Genomic DNA, 26,882 nt, shown 5'->3' on the forward strand with positions numbered 1-26,882 from the left:
CTCTACTTGATTAGAAAGGACGGATACATGTTTGAAGCGAGTTCGGTTGATAAATTGGGGCCAGTCACCATTTGGCGACAATGGTAAGAGTTTCAGGAAGATATAAACATAAACAAAAAGTAGGAGCCAAATCAAAAGACTCACATGAAAATAATATTACCATTTACACTTTCAATGACCAAACTAAACATCGTCTTTAATTTTCCTCCGAAGCCCTTCAATAACTTATAACTCTCATATTTCTCCAACTAAAAATACTGCCTACCTATACCGTAAATATTCACAAACCTTCCATCTCCCAAAACATTTTACCTTGGCAGTAAAAAAAATGTTTTTTCTTTTTTCTATAACCTTACCTCCGCAAAATTTCCCGTACTACTCTTCTCGTTATTGGCCTCTTGAAAATGAATCTTGTCGAGTCAATTCATAGGCTCCATTCGGTGGCATTTGATTCTCAGTCTCTACCGTAGTTACAGGACTTGCTTTCGAGCATAGGAAGAAGAAGGAAGAGGTATATATTGTTATGTGCCAAATGCTGCAAATCATTTTATGCACCATTCGTGAGAGAGAGAGAGAGAGAGAGAGAGAGAGAGAGAGAGAGAGAAGAGAAAGAGAGAGATTTTCATTATATAACTATACCTGTGCCAAATCCAGTAGCTTTCACTGGTCTCCAGTACCCAGCTACTTGCTGCAAGGGCTAATGCAACTAAACCTGCCAGTACAAAACCCCAGCGAAATCTTGTAATAATTGTCTTAATGAGGTTCTTGAGCCATCCCTTAACAGCTTGCAACCTGCGTAATCCGTTTGTATTTTAGAAAAGGGAATGGAATGGATAAGCATAAATATAACTCCGCCATAAAAATGTCACCGCAAAAGTTAACGGGCTACCATCAACTTATCTCCTAGGGCTATTATACTCAAATAGGGTTTGTGAAAATTGTAGATGCCTGCCCAGCCCATGCTAATTTAAAATAACATCGTAGCGTTCCAAGGATACCCACCTCTCAATCATACTTAAGGAGAATCCGGTCGAAAAGGAAAATGACCTAAACCTGGTTGACAATTCTATCAGCCACCCAATAAGAAGAGCCGCGGCGCCAATTACCATTACAAGAATAATATTGGCCGGCCTGCAAAGTTCAGCATGGTTAGATGCATAATGGAATTACTAAAAACTGGTCCAGATTTAAAATGCACGGTAACTATACCTTGTGGCCTTAGTATAAGCCATAAGGGCAGTAAGGATTGCAACGGCTGTGTGTACTGCTCTCTTAAGATCGTCTTCAAATGTGCCTAGGTACACAAATGTGCTCACTACGGCCATGAAAGAGAGCCAGAAGTCCATGAACTGGAATTTCCAGATAACTAATTAATCACACAGATTTAATGCAATGTATATAACTGCTTGATTACACGACAGATTTGTCCACTTCAAATGCGTCCAGTCTTTTGCCATTACTTGCGTATCCCGTTCTCATTGTTTATTATTTTTACGAGTGTCTTCATAAGTTTGTAACACCAAATCTTTGAAAGATATTATCTTTTTATCTCATTAAAAACAAAATGTTCGATCAATAGTTATTTCTTTAAGAAGGAAAATAGAGAAAGAAGTGTACCTGTAAGACACCAAAGCCCAGAGGACACCAGGTTCCCACATCACATGCATGATATATTCCGCTTGCAATTCCACTAGATGTAAATATCACCCACTCTGCCAATGCCTGCAAATAGAAATCATGGTCTACTTGTTAAAAGCCAAAAAAGGTTTCCGGCTGGATAATGAAAATCGTCTAAATTTCAGAATTGAATCAAACCAATATGGCATCAGTTCAGTGTCCACTTAGGATAATCTTATGGAGAGTACTGTCGCAAACTTCAACTAGTAATATATTATTACATTATGTTTGAAGAAGTCTAGTTATTGTGAATCAAAGTTAAAGTATTACCTTCTGTCGAAGAGCCCAAAATGCAGGAAGTGCTGCTGCAGCATTTGACGCAATAAGAAAAATGGATTGCCATACGTGCCCTATGACAATTTTCAGGCAGGGAAATAAATAAGAGAACAATTGTAGTAGTTTGCAACGTAAATAATAACTTTGTAGAAAACCACTTCAAACTAACTATACCAGATTCAGGGCCTATGTCAGCCAAACTAAGCAGATACAGTATATACTTAGACAAGTCTATATTGTTTTCCAAAAAATCTTTTTTGCTAAATGATCATCTACATTTTATTCCTCCAAAATAGTGGACTTTATTTTTGCAGATTTTGTCTTAACACTTTCTATTTCAATTTGCTTCCTCGAGGAAAATTCATATTACCGGCTGCAGGACAAACGAACCTCATTCAATGAGAACCAGACTACATTAGCATGTTTCGAACTATGTGCAGAAAAAGTTAAAGACCAACGGCATAGACAACAATTTTGTATAAGTTCACTGCTGAAATAACACATACCATGAGGTGTTACAAGTTGAATACTACAGTCAAAGCCTCCATGGTCCCGATCACATGAGCAGAAGCTGACAAAAAAATTAATATTAGAAAACTATACTGTTTGCAATTACTATTGAAAGATTAATTAAGGTGTCAGCTATCTTACTAACCAAGAAATTTAAAACATAGGTGTTCCGAAAAAGGAAACTGAAGAACACAGTAGATAAAAAAAACCATAAAGTGAAGGATTAAAAATAAACCTGTATGATGTCAATCCACTGGCATCCAACGCAGTTTCGCATTTTCCATGTGAAGAGCACCTTCTCGGGCATCTTTCAAGTGAAACAGACATGCTAGTCGGAACTTTCAAAGCATCACTGGTGGTGTTGAGATGCTTTAGACCAAAGCTCCAGGTTCCTTCTCTAACGTACAAAATGTAAAAATCGACCTTGTCTTCACTTGAATTATATAAGTTAAAAAATATGGAGCCATCACTACTGCTTGTCCTGTTTGAATAAAAATAGTCCCAGCTAGCAAGAGATGGTAATCCACCGTATCTAGCATATACTTCATAGTTAACCTTTTCATCTGAGTTTAATCGAATGTGCATGTTTCCTCCTGCTGCTCCATGCGGAATGTCCATGACAAAGTAAGTCCATGTTTCTTCTGGTTGTCCACCATGCGAGGAGTTGGTTGAAAGAGGATCAAGAGGAAAATTGGCTGAATCAGGATACACTTTTTCACTGACGGGTAAATAGTAGTATTCAAAGTAGCTTGAACCTTTCCTCAGCGATGTCTGCAGACAACCATTCTCAGCTTGTCAATAAATCATTCCTGCCAATAAGTTTCCTAAAGCATCAAGAATAAAATTAAATACACAGAAACTGTTCTGTCATCTAAGATTGCAACATATAGAAGTATTAACAATATCCATGTGGAAATCAAACAAATAAATTACCACTTAGAAGAAATTAGAAATTTCACGAACTTTCACAGAAGCAGAAACATATTTATCAGCAAGCCCACCTGAAGGGTGTATATTTCCCTTGTACAATTTGCTCCAGCCTTGCCCTCCGGACATTCAAGCAGTTTTGATTCCAGGGAATAACAAACTTTTGTGTCAGTATCCAGACTCCCTCCAAGCTCTTTTGAAACGTTGAGAGGTAAAATAGTAATATACCAGCTACCAACCTTTGGAAATTGAATGACCAATGGGGATTTGTTTATATTACTCGAATAGTCATGCACAGTTTCTGAAGGTATTGCACCATGCCGTGCATAACACATTAAATTAATATCACTAACATTCTTGGTGTTATTTGAAAACGTTAAATTTAACCAAACATCCTTTGCCAAAATTTTCAACTCTTGCGATACTCCCACTACATCCAAAGAGTAGAATTTGGGCTCGCCATCTCCATGACAAGTGCCAAAATTGTTTTTACATGAAATTACATATTCAAGTGTTTGGTTATACAAACCAGCTTCTGAAGAATTGTCTGCAGCACTGTAGCTGTTAGATAGAGCACATGAAAGTGGGTTAATTGTCTGATTGCATTCTGGGCCCCACATGGTTAGGGTCGTACATCCTTCCACAGTGATATTGGCACTGAAGGTGTATGATGGTGAGCGATTAATCTGCAATGTTAGTGTAGTAGGCTCAATTAAGAATTCTAACGAACATAAACTTCATTACTATCCATTATTAGCGCATTAAGAGCCTTTGATGGAAAAGAATAAAAAGAGACAAAACTACAAAGCCTTTTCATCTCCAAATACCACGCATTTTTCTTTCTCTATATTTGTTTTGAAGTGAGATGTGAACAACAAAACTTCATCGCATACAATAAATAGGGAACTAATGGTTTCAGGTGCATGACTAACATCATTCCCAGACAGCAGAGCAAATCAACACAAGAACTATTAAATCTAAAGGATAATAGAACATACCATCTTTGATTGTGTCCTTGTAGGTCCAATTCCATTGAAAAGACCAAAATACCAAACTCCTGGAGAAATCTGAACTACAATTTCGTAAGACAGTATATAAACTTTTCTTTGGTAAATAGAAAATAAACTTTTGTTTAGAAAAAAAACAAGAAAAGATTTGCAAACGAACTACTTAAATGCTCGAGCAATCTTTCCCTCTTCAAAATTGTACAAAAATAAGTAAAAGGTTTGATGATAGACCTGCTCATTTGTCAACTTGATTGTAAAATTCTTTTGCATAGGATAGCACTGCTCTGAACTCTGAAGAGCTTGTATTCCCTTATACGAACCATTGTAAAGGGGAGCTAGAACTGCTATTATCAGTAGATTCATTCAATGCTATGTTCAATCATCGTTCAAATAGAATTCAGTAATATAAAATAAGGGGACCTGAAAATCTAAATGCGTCTATGCAAAAAAACATGAAACAAATTGCTTGAGTATGCCAGTTATACTTGTCCTTGATTAACCAGACACACGGATAAATTAATGTTGAGTAATAGTTGAGAAACACTTTTAACAAAATGGCTCAGCAAGCAAATTTCTTTGGGATTCTTAACGCTTATTCGATGCGAAGGAAACTGAACAAGGCAGACTCCGCAGTCCTGACTCTCCTAAGGTATCTGTCAAGTTAAACTCTTTTGGAATACATTTGGCATGCATGTTGATCAGCAACATAAAACTACAGGGCACAAAGCATCAGATAGAGCAGAAACCCTAAGAAGTACACATGTGGCCAGAGACTACGGAGTAATATTGTTTTACTGACACTTCAATTTAGTCAATTCATCTAAAGCTGGGTGACATATACCTGAATCCACTAGAGAAGTGTTAACATCCGGCAGTGGGAGGCTACCAGCTCGGAAGCAAATCAACGGTAACTTAATTTTTGGAACCTTTTCTATGTCTCCAGCAGCCTGAAAATAGTTTGAATCATTAGCAAGAATGCAGAGTAATCATACTATATTCAAGTACAGATTCGATTTACAGGCTTGTTTCTTATGGAAAGGAACGCCAATTGCGAATCCAGAAAACAACTTTCATTTGGGAAACAGCTCCCAGGCAAGTACACAGTATACCTTTCCAGTTTCCATCTCAAATTACTCAGACATTGTTGACAAAAGAAAAGGTGGAAAATTTGAGCCCTGATAAGCATACTTACAAGTTCCACGTTCGAAATCATTGCTATCGACATTGACGAGAACCATGGTGGCATTTCAACTAGAACAAGGCCAAACACCAAAACCAGTTAGGAATTGCTCAACCAACCATTTTATATATAATTCTGAATACAAATTAAAATTACAATCTTAAACAAATCACTCATTACACGATAATCGAAATACTGAAAAACCACTTGCTTGTGATTCAACTAATCCCAAGTCAACAACTTTCAAACATGATCACATCTAAAGTTAACAACTTTCAGACCAAATTATAGCATATTCAACAACAAGAAAACCTTAGTCGATGCAATTTACAAATTTCCAACAACTACTGTAAAACAAAAGAAGAAAATTCAACTTTTTGACTTCGACCCCATCCAATGCTACACCCCCATAAACATCTCAAACCCATAGAAAAGGCAACCAATCAATCAAATGCTTAAAAGGGTTATCAAAAAGCTAATCATTCACCTCTAATGTATCGAAATCCAGAGGGTCCGATTGTGGTCGGTGGGTAGCTGAAGCTGGAGACAGTGAAGCTGGTGTACGGACCCAGTTCGCCGTACGAATAGCAGTGGACGAATAAGCAGAAAAAGAGCACGAAAAGACTGAGATGTAAATGGGAAGAGGAACAAAGAATCGAATTCGAAGCCATGGGAGCTTCTGATTCTTGGAACAGAAAAACAAAGATTAGACTAATCAGAATTATTTAAATGGTAAATTGGAGAATTTCTTTGAGTCACGCCTTTGACTTGTACCCGTCATCCATGGCTACCGGCTGTTTTTTCGTTTTAATGTTTTGTTTTATGAATTTTTTATTATTTATTTATTTAACTTTGGACGGTGAAAAGCTGCTGCATACACGCCCCCTTTGGAGAAAGGAGAAGAGACGTAGACTAATAAATAAAAAATCATAATAAGAAGTCTAGGGTTGGGAGGGTTGTTAAGTTACAAGTCTAGTCGTCCAAACGTAGTATAAATATATCGTCACATAAGATAATAAGTTTCATCAAAAAGAAAAAAAAAAATTAAAATGCAAAGTGATAAATGAGTTAGACAGACAAAAAATATATCAGGATAAATTTGGTGACACAAACAATAGTTTATAAAGCAATAACTTTATGATATACTAACATCTTGACATACGCGTGATAATTAGCTCTCTTGGTTTTTTATAAGAAAAAACAAAATAATAATATATTTTAAAAATAATAGTGGGTGTTTTTGTAAATATCTTATTTTATTTGAAAATTTAATGGAATATGGCAATTTTGGAATTATGAATGTTTCACCTAGTTTAAATTTTAAACGAAGGGGTATTTTTACCATTTTAAAATGCTTCACCTATATATATATATATATATATATATATATATATATTTTCTTTCTTTGAGCTTTTCAGCCTTGATAAGATTACACTACTTTAGGATGTTTCCAATTTCATGTTGTTTTAAATAATCATATATTCATAATTGGGAAGAAGATTACTGATAAAACTGGAATTGAAATACGTGTTAAAACATAAAACGGAGATTATGGGTAAATGTTGGTTTTTTTTTTTTTTTAAAATTAGGGAACTAATAAATTTTGAACCCACATTTTGGTGTAAGAGCAACATTTTTCTTCATCATTACAGTAGAGGATTACTTGCGCCAATTTTGGTTTGTAATTACAAATATTTTCTTTTAATTTCGGTAAACAATCAGAGATATTTTCTTTCTTATGTTGGTAAATAATCAGAAATATCTTCTTTTAAGTTTACCACGTCAAAATCACAAGAATAGGAGAGCATCAAAATAAAGAGGATGGCCGTACAATTAATTTCAACCGTTGGATGAATAAGTAGACACCACATGGAATGCATCTAGAAGCTCAATATAAATGGTACGAATTTTTGGATTAAGATATGATAAATGGTAGGGCTTACGGGTAGTGATATGATGCATGCATGCATCAATTTTTGTGATTAGTGGGTCGTGATGCAATGCTTATTGTTTAACTCTTGTGACGGTTTCAAACATTCATTTTTTTCTAGACGATCTCTTTGTTTTTGACCATCACGTTTAGGTTTGGAATTAACTATTTTAGTCAATGTTCTAAAAATCGTTAGGCGCTAGTTAGGCGACGAGTAGGTGCTTAGTGTCTAGGCGGCTAGGCGGGCGCCTAAGCTGCCTAGACAGATTTATGTAAATTTATTATATATCTTGTAAATAAGTGTCTATTTACACTTAAAAAAAATGATACTTGTATGAATAATAAAAGAATGATAAAATGCAAAAATAGAAATAGAAGAATGCACAAATTATATACATCCAAAAAGTTCCATATTTAAAAAATAGTAAACATATAATCATAATGAGGAGGATTTAGATGATAGACTAAATTCTTCTTGTTCATGAATATGATCCTTGCATTGGATTGGACATAGAGTAAATTATTTAACATTATTGTATCTAGTTTATTTCCTTTCTTTGTATGTATCCCCTCAAAAGTGCTCCAATTCGTTTCACTATTGGATGAACTTGTAGTAAATCCATCATTTGCAAATTAGGTACACCATTTCCATAAGTATACCACCATGAAACCAAAAAAGAAAAAAAGCACACAATTAATAAAATATATAATAAATAAATAAATAAATAAATAACTACCTAGGAGCCGCCTAGCTCTAGATTGATTTTTCGAAACGATTTGCCCAAAATCGGGGTATGCCTTCACTGCCTAGTGCCTAGGCGGCGGCTTAGGCTAATTTTTAGAACACTGATTTTAATAAAGATAATGTTAGAGAAATCAAATTTTGTAAACCGCATAAAGTGGATGTTGATTATTGGATTATTTCTTAAGATTACTTAAATGTTGGTTAACATGTTTATTTCCTATTAGTCACACATCATTTAATTTACAAATTTAGTTTAAAATTTTGGTTTCTCTAGCATTATCCTTTTGATAATCATTGTATTTATCCTATGATGCTTCTTTCATATCAAATAAAAGGGTCATATGTACTCTCCATATTGAAAAATAAAGTTTTTTTTTACGTAAAATTTCGCCTTAAGCCCTCGTTTTCCCTTCTTTCTTTATTTATATATCAAAATTCAGCTCATTCTATTTTTGAGGATGGTACTATCTACATATTACACACTCTTTTTCATTGCTCACACACTCCGTGTTAATTTTTGTCCATTGATTTTCTTTAATTCATTTGATACGATGACTGAAATTGAGAAGAGTGTGTGAAAGGTTAAAAGAAGTGTGTGGATAGCACCACTTATTTTCCAATCATATACAACAAACTATAGTTATCTCTCTATTATTGTTCTCTTATTTATTATTTTTTTTTCTTCTACATGTAGCAGCACACCAGGCCACGCCCAAGCACAATGCCCTAAGGCGTAAGGCCTAGATAGGCCACCCTCTTCCTTCTCTTTCTCAGTCTAGTAGGCTAGCGCAGCAAGGCAAACCTGGGATGGCCCAAGAAGCCCAGCCTGCGGCCAAGCTTAGCAGCAAGAGAGAAAGTGCCCCACGTCTCTCTGTCTCTTCCTTCACGAGTTGGTGCCTTACAGCCCTTTTCACACTAGCCCCGCGCCAGGCCCAACGCCCAAAAAGGTTTAAGCCTCGCGGTTAGCCTAGCTTCGCACCTCAGCGCGTTGTTTACCTTGGCCTGAGACGAGTCGAGCACCTGGCCCCCGTCAGCCAACCGCAACACACTAAGGCAGCTTATCGGATTGCCTAACTTACGCAAGAGCCCCATGGCTGCTTTTTCACCATCCTCGGCCCTCGCTAAGCCACTCCATCGAGCTTTGAGGGTCCAGAAAAATAAAGAAGAAAGAAAATTAAGTTTTTCTTACTTAGTGCGGTGCCAAGAAGAAAACCAACGACGACAATCAACTCTTCACAAGGGCAAGCAAAGGAGAAAACTAGGGAAGAAGTTTTCAATACCCTCTGGCCTTTCCTCTCTTTCTTGTTAGAGATAAAATTGTTCTCCAATTTTATTTAGTCCTCTGCTCAAGACAGGCTTAAATAAGTTTTGGTAGCAATTGCTTTTCCTTTTCTAAGAATACTCTATTTCTCCGTCAAACTGGAAGATCATCAAATTGAGAAACAACTCTCTGCAAACCTAAGCAGCTTGGGATTTCTACACTTACTGCAATTTTCTGCTTGTAGCCCAGCATGTGTGGGGCATTTATGGAGGAAAAAGTAATCCCAAAAATTTAGAAGACAACACGTGTACTTTTTCTGAAATAACAAGATTACCCTTATTAAATGGACAGGGCTCTCAAATATTCCATTGCATAGCTCAACATCTCTAGAGGCCCAGGTAGCTGTCTACGACTGCTCAAGGCTCCCTTGCTCGTGGCATGCAAAAGTCAAATGCATTAAAGAAATGATTAATAACTAAATCCTATCTTTAATATATTCCTAATTGAAGGTCAATTCCATCAAGTAAGGAATCTTTATCATAATCAATCATGGATGCTTTCATCATTATCCCAATAATCAATATCTTGAAAATATTATTTCTTCATTCATCAAACAGTTGACACACCGTGGCCAATAAGATGCCGCCACGTGAAAAGCAAAGCTCAAACCCTATGGCCGGCCATTCCAACTATAAAAGAACTCTATCTCCACCAAATTTTGGTAAGTTACGCATAAAAGCCATAAACACTCACTCTTTCGATAGATACTAACTTAGGCCTAAGAGATCCATTGGCCAAACCCCCATCACCTCATGAGTGCGTGAGGATTTGGTTTTTGAGTAAGGGTGTTAATTGTTTTGTAGATACAAATTTGTCAATATTCAAGATGATGGATTTTTGCTACCATAACTAATATAAAAGTAAAGAGATACTAGGTAGACTAACTTTTTAGACCACATTTGCAAATCATGTGATGTGTCACCAATATAAAATAAACATGTTAATAACACTTAAATAATAATCGAATCAACAACAACCATATCATATGGTTTACAAAATATGATTTAAATAGATGATTTCCCTAACATTATCCAAAAATAAAATAAATAATAATTAAAATAACAAATAAGTACAACCATGTGGGGGGACTTTTAGGTCGAGTTGGACTTGGGCTTTGACAGGTACCTTTTGCTTCCCTTGGTTCGTTTGAATACAAGTCTCTGATACCTCGAGAGGATTAGCATGTTTTGGGAAGTATCTCTGTTGTACTAATAACTCAAAGACGTCATGATTAAGCAAATAATGACTTGCTTAAGTGAGGCATGATGTGGAAGTTAAAAGTTCATAAGAGAGAAATTTGCATGGTTGCATAGTGTTATAGGTTGGGTAATCTGGATTTCCTAGGGTTCTAAGAAAGCTTATATTAGCTGAGGAAGATCGAAGGAAGCTAGGAGGAACTCCTAATATCGTAAGAACTTGGCTTTTAGGATTCAAGTTCGTTTGCACTTGGGGAGAGATTTCCATTCCTTTGTGCAATGCAATCTTGAATCTCTCCTCTCTCTGTAACATTATATCTCTCCCTGTATTGGGGTGAATCTTCATTTTTATAGGTGAAGAGTTCTCTTTTGTAGGCTTTCTTAAGGCATCTCTTGTTATAGCTAAGTCTTCATCCTCTTTTTTCCTAGCACAACTACGACCTTCTATTTTGGTGTAAGACAGTGGAGTGCCTTTGTTCTTGTGAAGACTATGCTGCGTGTTCTGCTTAGAGCGCCCCTAAGTCAACTTCCACATGCATTAATTCTGGTAACGCGTCTCCTGACTTTCATTCATCGTTCTCTTACGTGAGCTAGGAAGGAAAAGTCCACCTCTCATTTCATTAAATGCAAGCTCTGTTGGGCCTTCACGTGAACTTAAGGCCTTGAGTCTGATTCTTTTCTAATTGACTTGGCTGGCTTGATAGGGAAAAAGGAAAACTATGTTTGTTCGTTATCAAACTTACCTACGTAGAAGTCAAGGATTGTGAGCTTAGATTTTTGGGCTCCTAAGCAGCCCAAAGTCTTCCATAATCTTGACTCCCCTAAGGCCTGATAAACTCTCGTAACTGTCCACACCACTATTCACTTGGCAAGCCCCGCCACGCAACTTGAGCTTATTTTATTGTGATAGTAGTTACTGTGATAAGTCATGGTGTGGTTAATATGCATGGATTTGCATGGACATGACATGATTAATACAAGTGTCTGACATTGTGGCATGATTGTAAATATATTTCTTTCTTGATTGAATACATTTACATGTGTTTAGGCTTGACTTGAGACTTTTATGACAGTCGAGCCTCGAAACTTAATGGGTTTTCATATGATATTTTTAGGCCCCAACAAACACCAGAATATAATCAGTGTTCGAGTGCTGTACACAATACATCATACAAGTACACCTATCAGAATCAGACATAGGAAATTCCAAACAAACATCAAGAGAAAATAAACTAGCACAACATCTTGCTTTGTGGGCCTACGATTATTACATTATAATCTCCACCGTACAATAATTAAGGAATTAAAATACTCATAACACAAAACTTAATTGCCCTCCATCCATTCTCTGTCTTTCCTTATCTTTGCCTTTTCTTACGTTTCTTTTTCATTTCATTTATTAAAGAATCAAAATGGTCAACGTAATTAGTTGGCCTTCATTTTTGCCATCCTTCGACTGAACCCAGAAAACCCACCTTTGCAACAAGAGTCTCTGATCAGTTGACAACTAAGAAAGAGAGATGAGTGTGATCGATTTGATAATGAGGGTTGATGCATTATGCAAGAAATACGACAAGTACAACATAGATAAGCAAAAGGAGGTTAATGATATTTCTGGGGACGATGGTTTTGCTCGCCTATACAGGGCCGTTAAGGCTGACCTTGATGTTGCTCTCCAGGTTTTTCTCTCTCTATTATTATTTTTCTTTCCTTAGCAAACTATTCTTGTGTCTGGTTGGTTGGTTGATGAGAAATTAATTAGTTGAAGTAGAGAAAGGGAAACATAAGAAAAAACCTATATAGAATTCTCAATTCCATGTTTTATGTGAAGGGTGCTAGGTAGGTTTTTGTGACAATAATATTTATGAGACCAGAGCACCGAGCCACCGCCATCTCCACTCCGACGAACCACCTCAGCTCCCCACTCTCTTTTCTCATAACTAGTTCTCCTTCTCGGTGAACCTGAGACCTCCACACCCATCACGAACTCTGGCAGCCCACAGATTTCCCAACGAGGTAAGGACCCCACACTACCAAATTACGTCATTATCATCATTTTGGGTTGCTTTCTGGATCATTTGTGCTAGTTTGGGATGTTCTTGAGATGTTTTAGTGTTGTTTGGATCCAGAAATACCCCAAGAGTAACAAACCTAGTTTTTCAGTGGAGATCCGATGATTTTTGAGCCGTTTTTCGATCAACTTCGGCCACAGTTGGCCACGGGATAGATATATTTCTCTTCATTTTCTCTTAAGCTTCATTTTGGTAGGTAGAGTGAAAAATGGTTAAGTTTTGAGCTCATTAGGAGCTCGAGAATTTTTCCGGCCAAATCACTAGTTTTCGGCGGTTGCAACCGCAATCGGTCGGAGAAGAAAAAAAAAAAAAAAAAAAAAAAAAGAGGCCAATCAAATTCGTGGCCCAAATCTGACCCGCCCCAAACTTTTGGGCCGGCCCATGAGTTTAAACAGGTTAACTTGACTCGGTATAAAAAAAAAGGGTCTAAACTTATAATCGACCCAAGCCCAGACCCTCCAACCTGGATCTGAACCTGGGATCCGGCCCAGCCCAGATTCTTAAATGGATTTTGGAATATTCCAAAATATTCTTGGAATATTCCTTGTTTTGACTTTTTTGAAATTTTCTCAGAAACCTTCCTAGGCTAATTTTGATGCCTAAGTCCATTTTGACATCTATTTAGTGAAATTTCAAAGTTTTAACATAGTTGACTGCCGGGTCAATTGACCGTTGACTTTTTACAAAATGTGCCTGGGACCCCTCTTAGCGTATTTCAAGGCTCTAATTCTGAATCCGCACTTCGTTTTCCCAAATTTAGCCGTTTGAGTTGATTTTTACTAATAGGTCCCAATATTATGCTTAGGTGAGATCTGAGACTCCAGCTTCCCAGATCGAATGGTTGTGACATCGCAAGTATTTGTGAGTGGGTCTTTTCGTTTTTAAGTATATATATATATATATATATATGTGATTCTCCTAACATTTTCTTTTATACACTATGATATGACATGCCATGTTTAGCTTTACAAATAGACTTTCCGTACACTTTATGCTTTTAATATTATTTGTGGGCATAAACTTGTGGCATGACATCCTTGCATTTTATCTACTTATTATTACATGTTTCATGATGTCTCTTAGTCATTTGTACTGTCTTGGGCCAAGGACCAACTTCATGTGTAGTTCACATACACCGTTTACATTCGCTTTGGATCCTGAGTTAGGTGCCAACCTGTCCTTTTTTGTGATGTGTTGGACTCGTATGTGAACCGAGTAGTGCAGCTCACGTGATGTAGTTACTATAATGTAAAACTTACACCCAGCCTTTTCCATTGTCTGAATATCTCTGCAATGGACTTAGGTGCTTACATAAATTAATGAGCATTGTTTTCTTGTAATAGCATTTTGAGATACTTTGATGTTTAGATACCTTGTTGTTGTGCCTACATCCTTTACCTGATTGTGATTCAGGGTACCTATTACATACTATTATTATAATATTTTTAGGAAACCATATACTTGTTTTACAGTGAGGGGTTACACTTTTCGAAAAGGTTTTACAAAACTTTATTTTTCAGGCCCACTCACCCTTATTTTTCGCCCCTCTAGGATGTTAGTGGCAAAGGTGTCGTGACAGCGAGGAATGTTGACAAAAGCTGTTATGCAGGAGACTTCTCCTTTTGGTATAAATGTATGTACCTTTCTTTTACTGCAATTTATCTATGCTCTGACATCATTTGTGTGATATGGGTTCAATCCGGCTCACATGCACACTCTAAATTAGTCACTTTTAGGTTTTTATTTATTCACATTTTCCACATCACTACATTTTATGGCTTCGTCACCTTCCAAGTATCGGCCAACATATCGCGATTCCGGTGTCTAGGTGGACATTCCGGGTTGGGGTGTGTCAGTTTGGTATTAGAGTATAGGTTAGGCAGTATCACTATCATCACACACGTGATGTAAGCATTCTCGATTCTAGAATTCTAACGTCATAATTATGCCACCTCGTCGAGCACGAAATATGTCAGCTTTTCATAACCTTTGAGCAACTTGGAACAACTATCGCTGATACTTTCTACGTCTTTTCAACATTCTAGAAGCACACTTTGGCGACCACGACTAGACTTTACGTGAAAAACCTCCTCGCCATAGAAGACCCGAGATGGAGACGTTTTGTTGACCTTGAAGCAGGGTAGCTATATCGATAATTGTGTACAACCAAAAATTTTACCGACCAGTCCCAACTACAATCCAACCATCATTACCAAACCTTATTCGTTAAGAAACGGCAAGCGTTTTCATCCTTGGCAATCTTTATTTATTTTCGTGCCACCTCCTAGGATTTCTTCAAGGTTTTGTTGCACCTCGAAGTTTTGAAAATTTCTTAAGGGACTATGTTAGTGCTGATGTAGTTGCACTTAATGGAATAACCTCTAGAGAACATTCACATTTGGTTCCTGACAACGTCAATCTTTTTAATCATAGCAGTTATGATTCTGGATCTTTTGGAGGCAGATCAAATTTCGATTTTTCCCATTCTAAGGTAAAGTTAACCATAATTTACACTCTCAAGATTAGGGTAGTTTCACAAACACTAGTTTCGATAATTACATACCAAAAGCAGTGGTCAGTGTTCCCAAAAGCGACAAAATCACCTCATAGGAGCAGCTTTCCTAGAAAATCTTACTTACTATTCCGACCATGCCCTAGGTTGTAGCCAACCTAGGTGACACTATTTGTCACCAGAACAAGATTGTCCTGCATTCGGGAGTTGTGAACCAATATCTAGGTCGTATAGTCTCTTTATATTGAAAGTGCAGTGCGGTATATGAATATCATACCATTGCCAGGACATCGATTCACTAGAATACCATAGAAATGTTTGGTAGCGGCACCATCGACATACACATTTATGAAGACAATTAGAGCCAACGAAACCACAATCATAGAAACTTAAGAGCAAGCCATGTAGGCGAGTAGCAAACCCGTAGTCATGACAACTACTTTAACCACTAGTCAGTCATATTACCTTAGTCGGGTAAATCTCAATAATTCCTATGCCACAAGGCAAGTTTGTTATGCCAATGCGAGTATAATGGTTGCACCGTTTCCATTACCAATTCCGTAATGCCAGTTAATCTTATTTCATTGGATATTGTGGAATTCCATGTAATCCAGGAGATAGATTAATTGCATTATTATTATTCATTTGGTGGAGCATCAATCAAAAGTAGTCATTTTTCTGACGACCTGTTATCCCCGTGGTCACCTCTACATGCAAACATCATAAACTAAAGCACAAATTAATCTCTGCTGGAAAGGTGAAACATTTATTGAGAAAAGTTGTGAAGGCCTGTTAGTATATGTTGTAGATGAAGATAACAATTTGGTACAGCTGGAAATTGTGAACCCGATCAAACTAAATTCCTGACGTCATTTCTAAATATCTACCTGTGATACCACTAGATTGAGATGTGTGAGACACCTGACATGTGTCCAGGTATAACACCTATTTTCCTTGAATCTTCATCATAGAGACTTCTACTTCCATTCTTGAAGAACAAAGACCAAACCTTAAAATTTTACATTATTTACTAGCAATTCAATTTGGTGACGATTAAAAACTGCTAATCCATGTCTTGAATTGATCTATTCGACCAACTCTATCGAGCTCGAGCTTTTTTCGAGATTGATTTAAAGTTTGGCTGCGATCAGCTGAAGTTCTAAAATAATGATGTTCCTAAAACTGTGTATAGGACTTGACATGTTCATTGTGAGTTCCTTTAATGTCATACGGGTTCACAAATGCTCCAATTTCGTTCATAAATGTGACGGACCGTGTATTTCACCCATGTTCCGAAAGATTCGTGATAACCTTATCGAGAACTTCCTTGTTTACTCCAATAATGAAGTCAAATGTTCTAAACACCGATGATTTAGTCTGAGCAATTTCAAAGCGAATAAGCTTTAACTAAATTCCTTAAGTGCCATTTTTGTTTAAATTATGTTTCTTTTTGGGATACGTGAGCACAGCAAACGACATTCTTGTCAATCCTAAAAATGCTGTAGTTGTAGAAGAATTGGGACCCCTATAAAGTTTTGCGAAATACGAGGGATCATTGGTCTCGTCGATTACCATTGACATTATGTGCTAACTTTTTCCACAGCCTTTTTCCTTACAAGTTGACTAGGAAAGAAGTTAGCTTCAATTGAGATGTGAATATGATTAAGTTTTTTGACAACTGTGATGTTGTCTCTTTGAGACTATGATTCTTACACTTCTTGATGACACCAATAATTTCGGAATTTGCAATAATACTTCACTGAATGTTCTAGCTGCGTGATATGCAGCATAGTAGGCTAACCGCTTATGCCTACCAACAATTGGAACCACATGAAGTGAACTTTCTCACTTACAACTTAGAGTTGACAATTGCTACCTTTACACTAAAAACTTGATGGTAGTTTCTCTATAGAGTGATAGAAGCATATTTATGCTACTTAGTTATGTTGTTTCCTTGCATTTAATGAGTTAATTACTATTTATTTTAGTCTTTTAAGCTATTTTCGTATGTTTTTAGGTCCTAATGGCAAAAGGAGCAAGAAAGGGCGTTTTGAAGCTAAATGGAGCAGTTTTGGGCATAGATTGGATAGCTTAACCATGGAGCAAAGAGGATGGATGAAATTGAAGTCAAGAAGGGCTTGGAAAGGCTACAAATCTGGAGAAAGAAGTCCAAATGCAAAGAAGATAAGGAAATAGCAAGAAATAAGGAACCTTATCCAAATTTCCCTATCTTATCCAAACCTTATCCAAACCTTATCCAACCTTATCTTATCTTATCCTATCCAAATCTTTTCCTACCTTAATTCCAACTTCAAAGAGGACTCCTTTTCACATTAAATCACCTAAATATCAAGTTCTAGAAGCCCTATTTTGGTGCATTAAGTTTATGACACATGTAACCCTTCTAGAAGTTCTAGAATCTGCGACAAGGACCATTCCTTGTCCTCCTTGGAATATGATTGAAAGTATCCTTGTTCTTTGGTGATTTGGAGTCCTAATTCCTCTCATTTTCAGCCCAAATTCGTGCCTCCCCTTCACCCTATAAATACTTGATGCCACAACACTCAAAAACCACCACCCTCTACCACAAATTCACACCACACCATCCACCACACCTCAAGAGCCTAAATTCACATAAATCCCCATTGTTGGCAGCAAGGAAGGAAGGAGGAGCAACCTGGAGTGTTTCTAGGTGTATTCTATCTTTGTTTTTAATGTTTAAGTTTAGTTATCTTTGTTTTGCGAACATGTGGAACTAACTTCTTTTTAGTTAGAGGTGAATTCGAAGCTATGACTATATGTTTTATATGAATTGATTACGTCCAGTTATTGTTTCTTAAGGCATGAATGTGATTTGCTTATCTAAGTTATTAAAACTGGTTTATGTATGTGGGTTGGGGGTTAACACTTAATTTGCATGCATAAACTTGATGCTAGAATATAGGGGGGTTTCACGTAATTGTTATTCACTTATATTCACAAGTAGTGGAGGTTGCTAGTCACAATCGCGTTAAGTAAATCCTTGGTATGAGTCTCATGTGTTTCATAGTGATGAATGCCTTGTCAATGCTTATAGTTTTCACAAAACTTAATGACTTGTGATATGTATCTTTGTTATGCGTCTTATATAAAGAACTTGAAAAAGATAATTTGGTTTAGATGCGTATTCCATCTAATTCAATGAAATAAAGAAAACTTGAGGGTTAGTTGTGCGATGCAACTAATTTGGGGCGTTGTCATTCATAGTCTAAAGGAAAAATAACTGGAAATTGGTTCGTATGCATATATCATGTGTGGAGAAGGACCCTCTAACTAGTCTTTCATCCATTTAATTCACCTAATTTCATTTTTACAAAGTACTTTCTACAAAGTTTTTGTTTTAAGTTTTAAATTCGTCAAAAACAATCCCCCTTTCATTTAGTCTTGTTATTTGAGTCAAAATCTGTTTTCTTTGAGTCTTTTGAGTCAAGTTAAGGTTTATTTTCGTCCAAAATACTTGTTAGGTCTAAAATTGAGTCTTTTTGAGTGTTTGTTGATGTTTTGAGTGTTTTAAGTTAGTTTAGAGTCTATAGAGTCTTGTTTAGTGTTTTTGAGTTTTAATTATGTTGATTAGCATCCCTTCTAATCCCCGCCCCAAAACGATCCCTACTTTCATATACTACAATCATAGGGTTTTAATTTGAGTGTTAGAATATTTCACATCATGGAGAAACATGCCAAAATCTTCATTGACTCCCTTAAACCCCTCAAATACATCTTCACTTGGAAGGAGCTTAATTGTAGAGCCCAGCGATGGAAGAAATTAATCTTTTTCTACAATTGCACCAACATGTATTACCCAGGTTGTGTAAACATAGTTACTCTCATCCTTAACAGAAAAGCACAAGGTTGACTCAGACGTTATATCCTATTTTAGTTACAACTCACGAGTATTGATGTGACGTTACTTACAGATCTTCAGGAAACCTTGTCAATTAATTTCCAAGTCCGACCCTTCCACATTTGACTTGGGTTGAAAAAGGAGATTGCTTAGGCATTAAGCAAGAACTTGATTTGTCAGGTAGTCAAGGTAGGAAGAAAGAAACCGTTTGAGTTGTTACAGTCACTCCTTATATCCGAATGGATATGAGAGAATATGACTGTGGACTTCATGTACAAATAGCCTTGTACACGTGGAGACAATGATGATGTTCAATGATTGTCGACCGACTTACTAAGGTGCCCATCTTTTGTCAGTCCATGAGGACACCCTCTAAACCAATTGGTAGGATCCCGTCCCACATTTATTTTTATTTTATTTCCCTAAACTCCCCTAGCTGGCTAAGTGGAAATCCTACGTGGATTTCATGTGTGGACATCTGAGTCCTTATTACTCTTTGTTCCTTTTCACATCTTTCTAGGTAGAAAATGTTTTTACGAAACATGTGTGCACATATGAGGCGTAAATCGCACGATTTATGCACCTTTCCCAATAAGGGGCAAAATGGTAATATTGCACTCTTATAGTCGCACATAGTTGAAAAAATCTTGTATTTTTATCACCATATTTTAACCAATTAGACTTTGCTTTTTGCGCTCACATCACTTCCTCCTCCTTAAGTACTCGAGAAAGTCTTTTATTAATTTGAACCTCTAGGTGAACTTTCTCACTAAAATTATCTGAAGAGTTATCATTATAGTTTGAGGACATAAGTTCTTTCTGGATACCGCCCAGCTGCTTTAAAATTTTATCTTTTTTCTTCCTGAATGGGCCAAACACCGTGCGATTTCAATGTTTAACAAGAAAATCAAAGGTACATAAACAACCCCTGAAGTGATCCAGAGGGGAAAGCCCCTCACTACAGTTCCACGCCCCCTTAACAAACCGTTTAAACTAAGGATGAAGGTTCCACTCTTCCCTATACTTTCTACCTCTCTTTCGCATGCACTCTTTCACTTCCTGATTCGAGTCTCTCTCTGACTCTCACACGTCACCCTCTCTCTCTTCCCTCTCTAACTCTCCCGATTCTCCTTCTCTGTCTCTTCCTTTCTCTCTGTCTCACTTCTGTCATCCTCCCTCTTCATTCATCTCTCTCATTCACCTTCACTCCCCGGGAACACCACCACCACCTCGCCGTTGCGACGCCGACGAACCACCGTCACCACCACCTGGACGTCACGATCTCGAGCCCAGACCAGCTCTCACCGCTCTCGTCCTCCCTCTACCATCACCGGCACCGAGACCGGAGCACCGAGCCACCACCACCTCCACTCCGGCGAACCACCTCAGCTCCCCACTCTCTTTTCCCGTAACTAGCTCTCCTTCTCGGGGAACCCGAGACCTCCACACCCATCACGAACTCTGGCGACCCACGGATTTCCCGACGAGGTAGGGACCCCAGACTCTCAAATTACGTCATTATCATCATTTTGGGGATGTTCTTGAGATGTTTTAGTGTTATAATCGTATATGTTTCATGGACAGGAAATAGATAGACAAGTGCCCTTGATGGATGAAATAGATGATAAGGTAACCCCACTGCCTAAGTCATTTTCTTTCGTTCATCTATTAGAAAGCTCTAAACTTCATTATTTGGAAATCGTGAAATCTTTATTTTCCTGTTATGTTTTGATGTTGATTGGATCAAGTGGCAAGTGGTTTTAATGCGATAATTGAGCTCTAATTCGACACCACTCCAGGTTGACAGGGTTGACAGGGCAAATGCTGACCTTAAAAACACTAATGTGAGACTCAAGGATACCATAGTCAAGGCAAATGCGTTGTGTGCATTTTTCAGCAAGGGAGATGCAAACAGTAATGCCATACAGCACCTGGTTTGGATTGTCGAAACGTATGAACCGAAACTGTTACATTGATATCACCTCCTCACACCCTTATCAACGTTCTCCCATAGCCGAGGTCTAGCCGGAACTTTTGCATCGCTATCACCCTCCTGATTCTGATTTTAGGAATCGCCGCCTCTTTGTACAAGTAAGTTTGATCTCTTTGCTACCTGCATTAACAGTAATGGTCTGACAAATATTTTGTTCCACTGAAGTCGTCTTCTTGTGCTCCCTTTTAGTAGAATTTAATTGATTTTCCAAATTTATATAAGGCTCAATGGATCATGAACAATGTAATCTTCAAATGTTTAAGCCAGCCTTCTTTGGTTTTAATGTTTGAAACTTAATTGGGTTTGCGTATGATATTTTTAGGCCCCATCAAACGCCAGAATGCAATCAGTGTCCGAGTGCTGTACAAAATACAACATACAAGTACACCTGTCAGAATCAGACATAGGAAATTCCAAACAAACATCAAGAGAAAATAAACTAGCACAACATCCTGCTTTGTGGGCCTACGATTATTACATTATAATCTCCGCCCTACAATAATTAAGGAATTAAAATACTGTTAACACAAAACTTAATTGCCCATTCTCTGTCTTTCCTTATCTGTCTTTTCTTACGTTTCTTTTTCATTTCATTACTTAAAGAATCAAAACAGTCAACGTAATTAGTTGGCCTTCATTTTTTCCGTCCTCCGACTGAACCAGAAAACCCACCACTGCAACAAGAGTCTCTGATCAGTTGACAACTCACAGAGAGAGAGAGAGAGAGAGAGAGAGAGAGAGAGATGAGTGTGATCGATTTGATAACAAGGGTTGATGCAATATGCAAGAAATACGACAAGTACGACATAGATAAGCAAAAGGAGCTTAATAATATTTCTGGGGACGATGGTTTTGCTCGCCTATACGGGGCCGTTGAGGCCGACCTCGATGCTGCTCTCCAGGTCTCTCTCTCTCTATTATTATTTTTCTTTCCTTAACAAACTAAGCTTGTGTCTGGTTGGTTGGTTGATGAGAAATTAATTAGTTGAAGTAGAGGAAGGGAAAAAATCAGAAAAAACCTATATAGAATTCTCAATTCCATGTTTCATGTGAAGGGTGCTAGGTAGGTTTTTGTGACAATAATATTTACGAGATAATTTATGCACAGCCTTTTTCATTAACGTGTATTCCTGATTATTTTTCTCTGTTGCTTCTCCTTTGTTTTATTCGATCTGTTAAGGTCAAAAATAAAGATATATGCGTAGAGAAAAAAAAATTGCGTGGAATCATTTTCCTATTTTCTTCAAAACAAAAACGATTTTGTTGTGTTTTAGTTTTTGTTAGCCTTTTAGTCCATATGATTTCTGAGAAACCAAAGTGATGTCGAAAGGAAAGGAAAGGATAGAATATGAAGCCAAATAAACATAAAGTCAAAAGAAATTATGGTAATAGTATGAGATTATTCTGCGAACCAAAGTTTGGTGAAATAGAGAAATAAAAAATTAAAGCTTTAATCTTTTTCTATTCTCTCATTTTTATCGGTGTTTACCGAACTGAGCTTATGTCGTGATGAATTATGAATTGTCTGTTTTAATTGTTGGTATTTGTAGAAATCGGAGATGGTATCAACGGAGAGGAACAGGGCTACTGCTGTTGCTATGAATGCTGAGATTCGACGAACCAAGGCTCGTTTGCTTGAAGAGCTCCCCAAATTGCGAAGACTTGCTCCTAAAAAGGTTTAATCCTTGAATGTTCATATAATTAAGTTATGTCATATTCAACATTTTTCTTGGTTTCCAAGAAATGTCACAACTTGCTTCAAGTTTTCAATCGAATATACTTACTTTGGTTTGGATTTAGTGAATAATGATTTCTATGCATCAATCAATCCACAAGAGTAAATTGATTATTTGGTTAGAAATTTAGAATACTATACCGAATCGGTACTAAAATATTATACTTGTAATATGGCGGTTGCATTTTGTGTTTGATCATAATATTGTCTATTGAAAGATATTATTGGCACACCAACACTCCTCGTAGCGCAATTTCTTCCGTATGTTATATAGAAGGGAGGGGTGCATAATGACATTTGTGATGTGCTAATAACAATTCCCTATATATTTTATTTTCTGATACTATTCTGTGCCGTCTTTGTGTATAACTAATTATTATGAAATACAATCATTAACCATGCATAGGTCAAAGGGCTTTCGAAAGAAGACCTTGAGGCTCGAAGCGAGTTAGTATTTGTACTAAAAGAGAGGATAGAAGGAATACCAGATGGATCAACAACTGCAGCTAAACAAACTGGTGGTTGGACAGATTCAGCTCCGTACGCTGGAATCAAAATTGACTCGAATTCAGGTAATCATGCAACCAGCATAAGGTTGCGACCAAAGTTTCCATGGTTAAGAGAACTAAAATCACTTTTAACTTTTCTTAATCTTAAATTATGTCAGATAGGAGATATGATAATGAGTACTTTCAACAAACTGAGGAGTCGGATCGCTTTAGGCAGGAGTATGAAATGCGAAGAATGAAACAGGCACGTATTCGTATAGCATGTTCTATCCAAAGTAGTGCTTCTAATTTATTGTACTTTCTCTGTAACGAGAGATGTGGTAGAGATTTCTAATTGCTCTGTGATTAAAATTACTGATCTTGTTTGTGAAATTGAAGTTCTCATTTTGATTCACATTAGATACATGCTTAAAATGCTTTACTCGCGAGACTGGAATCTGGCTCCTCTTGTAAATTCTTTTGTTGCACCATTTAGTTAAATAATTCTCTTTGCAATACGGCTTGAAGATTGAAATTGTTGGTCACTTTTGCTTGACATAGCAAGTGCTGAAATCTTACATCGAATATTAATTTGACTTTGACTCAGGATCAAGGTCTAGATGTTATAGCAGAAGGATTGGACACATTGAAAAATATGGCCAGCGACATGAATGAGGTTTGTTCATACCATTAACAATTCACGTATTTTTTGCATGGTGACTGTTATAATTGTATATGTTTTATGTACAGGAAATAGATAGACAAGTGCCCTTGATGGATGAAATAGATGATAAGGTAACCCCTCTGCCTTCTAAGTCATTTTCTTTCGTTCATCTATTAGAAAACTCTGAACTTCATTATTTGGAAGTCGTGAAATCTGTATTCTCCTGTTACGTTTTGATATTGATTGCATCAAGTGGCAAGTGGTTTAAATGCGATAATTGAGCTCTATTTCGACGCCACTCCAGGTTGACAGGGCAAATGCTGACCTTAAAAACACTAATGTGAGACTCAAGGATACCATAGTCAAGGTAAATGCATTGTGTGCGTTTTTTTTAAATTAGACGTATGAACCGAAACTGTTACATTGATATCGCCTCCTCACACCCTTATCAACGTTCTGCTATAGCTGAGGTCTAGCCGGAACTTTTGCATCGATATCACCCTCCTGATTCTGGTTTTAGGAATCGCCGCCTATTTGTACAAGTAAGTTTGATCTCTTTGCTACCTGCATTAACAGTAATGGTCTGACAAATATTTTGTTCCACTGGTGTCGTCTTCTTGTGCAACCCTTTTAGCAGAATTTAATTGATTTTTCAAATTTATACAAGGCACAATGTATCATGAATAATGTAATCTTCAAATGTTTAAGCCAGCGTTCTTTGGTTTTAATGTTTGTGCTTTTGATCTGCTGCAGTGTCTTGAAGTGAAATTAGTGATCCAGCAACTACTTCTCCGAGTTCTATACTTCGTTTATGGTTGTGTATTTCAGTATCTGCACTCTATTCTCATTGATGATGGACAATATATAAACGTGTGGTTTGAGGTTTCTCTGTGTATGTATTGTCTGCTAGCAGGCAGGGATGTCCGTGTCCAAATTTATTGGATCAAACTTTTTATAAGCAAATAGTTATTGCATGAAGATCCAAAATATTTGACCGACATTTTTTTAGCAAATGTTTATGTGGAAATACCACATATTCATTTTGGCTATAATGCAAGAGAATTGAACTTTTTTTTTTTGGAAGGAACTTTTGACCTAGATATTCCTACATACCGGCCCTCATTACATGAGCTACCTCTAACAGCTTAGGAAATCACAACCTTTGCAAACATTGCAAGGAATGCCACTTAGATACAAGCATTTTTACTTGAGAAATTTATGTATACACTATACACCAGGCCCAATAAGAGGGAAACAACTTATATGGATGATGTGATGATAGTGAACTTATTTCGTGTAAGTCTTTCTTCAATTGGGTTAGCATTACCATCCCTCTCTAAATATAAATTTGTTATGCAAAATTATGATGGTTAATTATTTATTTATTTATTTTTTATGGTAGATAACACTAAAATAAGTGGAAATTAAAAAACAATGATGAAAATTTAACTATTCTATAGCATGTTTTGTCATTTGGAGTTTTTTTTCTAATACCATGTAAGAGCATCAGCTTTGAAAGTGAAAACCAAGGTCACGACCGAGCGTCCCGTAGGACCGAAAGGAGAGTCGCCAGCATTAGACCCCAGAACATATTGAACGATCCGACTGCTCTCATGAGCAGGAGGATCATCCCTGATGCATTACCCGGACAGAGGGGTCCGTGGTGAGCTCAGTTTTAGAAGTCTACAGACTACAGGCCCGCTCAACCAGGTACACCCATTCTTAACAAAACTCTGTATATAAAGATGTTTCAGAAGCTTCTCTATAGGGGATGGCACATGAGAAGGAAGGAATAGTTAATATAGTTCCTAGAAGAGTTTGAGGCAACCACTCGGTGATACGGATGCTCGAAACGGGGACTGCTAAACTGGGGGTGGGGGGGAATACAGATTAGGATAAGTGTCTACAAGCGGTTATGAGGGGGACAAGCCCCCCAATCTGTTGAAAATGAATCATCACCGGATCTCTTCTTTTTAATCCATCAAATCAAAAAATTTGTGTCGTTGTTTTTTATCCAACGGTCACAAACAATGATCAATTTTAAAAGTTATAATAACTTCAACTGTTAAATTAAATTTCAACGACACAAATATTTTGATTTAGTAGATTAGGAAGAAGCTAATCTGTTGGCTTTTTAAAGGCAACTGTGGACCAATTAACGTCAAATCAACGAATGACCGGTTGCCAAGGGAAACTATTGGCCTACCCATGGAGCATTAAGCCCTTGAATGCTGTAAATCAATTTTAGAAATATTTTTATAAAAGTAAATAAAAAACATTAAGGTAAATAAAAATAGCGAAGTTTTAACGAAAAACCCGCAGTATTGTTCACTTTAACAAAAAATCATATTTTTACACTAAAAAGTTAATCCTTGTACTATTCACTTTACCCTTTATTTTGTCCTTATCGTTAAAACTCAAAATTTTCAAGTTCTTTTCATTAGTTTTCCTTAAAAATAATGACATGTTTGCATCCTTAGGCATGTTTTTTTTGTTTCCTGAATTTATGAGGATACGATTGGAATAGTAATGAAAAGATAAAAGGGAAATGGGATCAACATATTTGTGGGTGTATTCGAACTGCTCAATTTTTTTTTTTTTTTTTGTGTAAATCATTTTTAATTTGAGATCTTCATAAAAAATAAAATAAAAATAAAAACATTAGAAGGATAGGATTTTGGCGAATCCAATTGATGATGACTTGTTGCCAGATAATCACGTATGATATTGTTATACAGTGAATATGATCGCACAGGTAAACATGATTAC

At 36.9% G+C, this 26,882-nt stretch overlaps 2 protein-coding genes across 3 annotated transcripts; one reads left to right on the plus strand and one right to left on the minus strand.

Annotated features, from left to right (window-relative positions):
- Positions 1–109: 109 nt before the first annotated feature.
- Positions 110–6,386, minus strand: LOC125468849. The gene is made up of 14 exons (XM_048565391.1): positions 6,065–6,386; positions 5,590–5,648; positions 5,239–5,344; positions 4,629–4,741; positions 4,389–4,457; positions 3,465–4,076; positions 2,699–3,234; positions 2,460–2,524; positions 1,948–2,027; positions 1,618–1,722; positions 1,210–1,349; positions 1,003–1,131; positions 640–792; positions 110–535 (listed from the first exon to the last, which is right to left on the minus strand). The coding sequence occupies exons 1-14, from the start codon at positions 6,246–6,248 to the stop codon at positions 388–390; spliced, it is 2,499 nt and encodes an 832-aa protein (XP_048421348.1). The 5' UTR covers positions 6,249–6,386; the 3' UTR covers positions 110–387.
- A 14,654-nt stretch (positions 6,387–21,040) lies between these two features.
- Positions 21,041–25,102, plus strand: LOC103935089 (syntaxin-71-like). Of its 2 annotated transcripts, none has more exons than XM_048565695.1 (9): positions 21,041–21,324; positions 22,777–22,902; positions 23,368–23,533; positions 23,629–23,714; positions 24,057–24,125; positions 24,200–24,244; positions 24,418–24,480; positions 24,579–24,655; positions 24,867–25,102. In XM_048565695.1, the coding sequence occupies exons 2-9, from the start codon at positions 22,786–22,788 to the stop codon at positions 24,877–24,879; spliced, it is 636 nt and encodes a 211-aa protein (XP_048421652.1). In that variant the 5' UTR covers positions 21,041–21,324; positions 22,777–22,785; the 3' UTR covers positions 24,880–25,102. The 2 variants fall into 2 exon arrangements, with proteins under 2 accessions (XP_048421652.1, XP_018499980.2); XM_018644464.2 differs by lacking the exon at positions 21,041–21,324 and adding an exon at positions 21,633–22,128.
- Positions 25,103–26,882: the final 1,780 nt, after the last annotated feature.

The sequence above is a fragment of a genome, unplaced genomic scaffold (assembly GCF_019419815.1).
Source record: "Pyrus x bretschneideri cultivar Hongxiangsu unplaced genomic scaffold, Pyrus_bretschneideri_v1 Contig4, whole genome shotgun sequence".
NCBI lineage: Eukaryota > Viridiplantae > Streptophyta > Magnoliopsida > Rosales > Rosaceae > Pyrus > Pyrus x bretschneideri.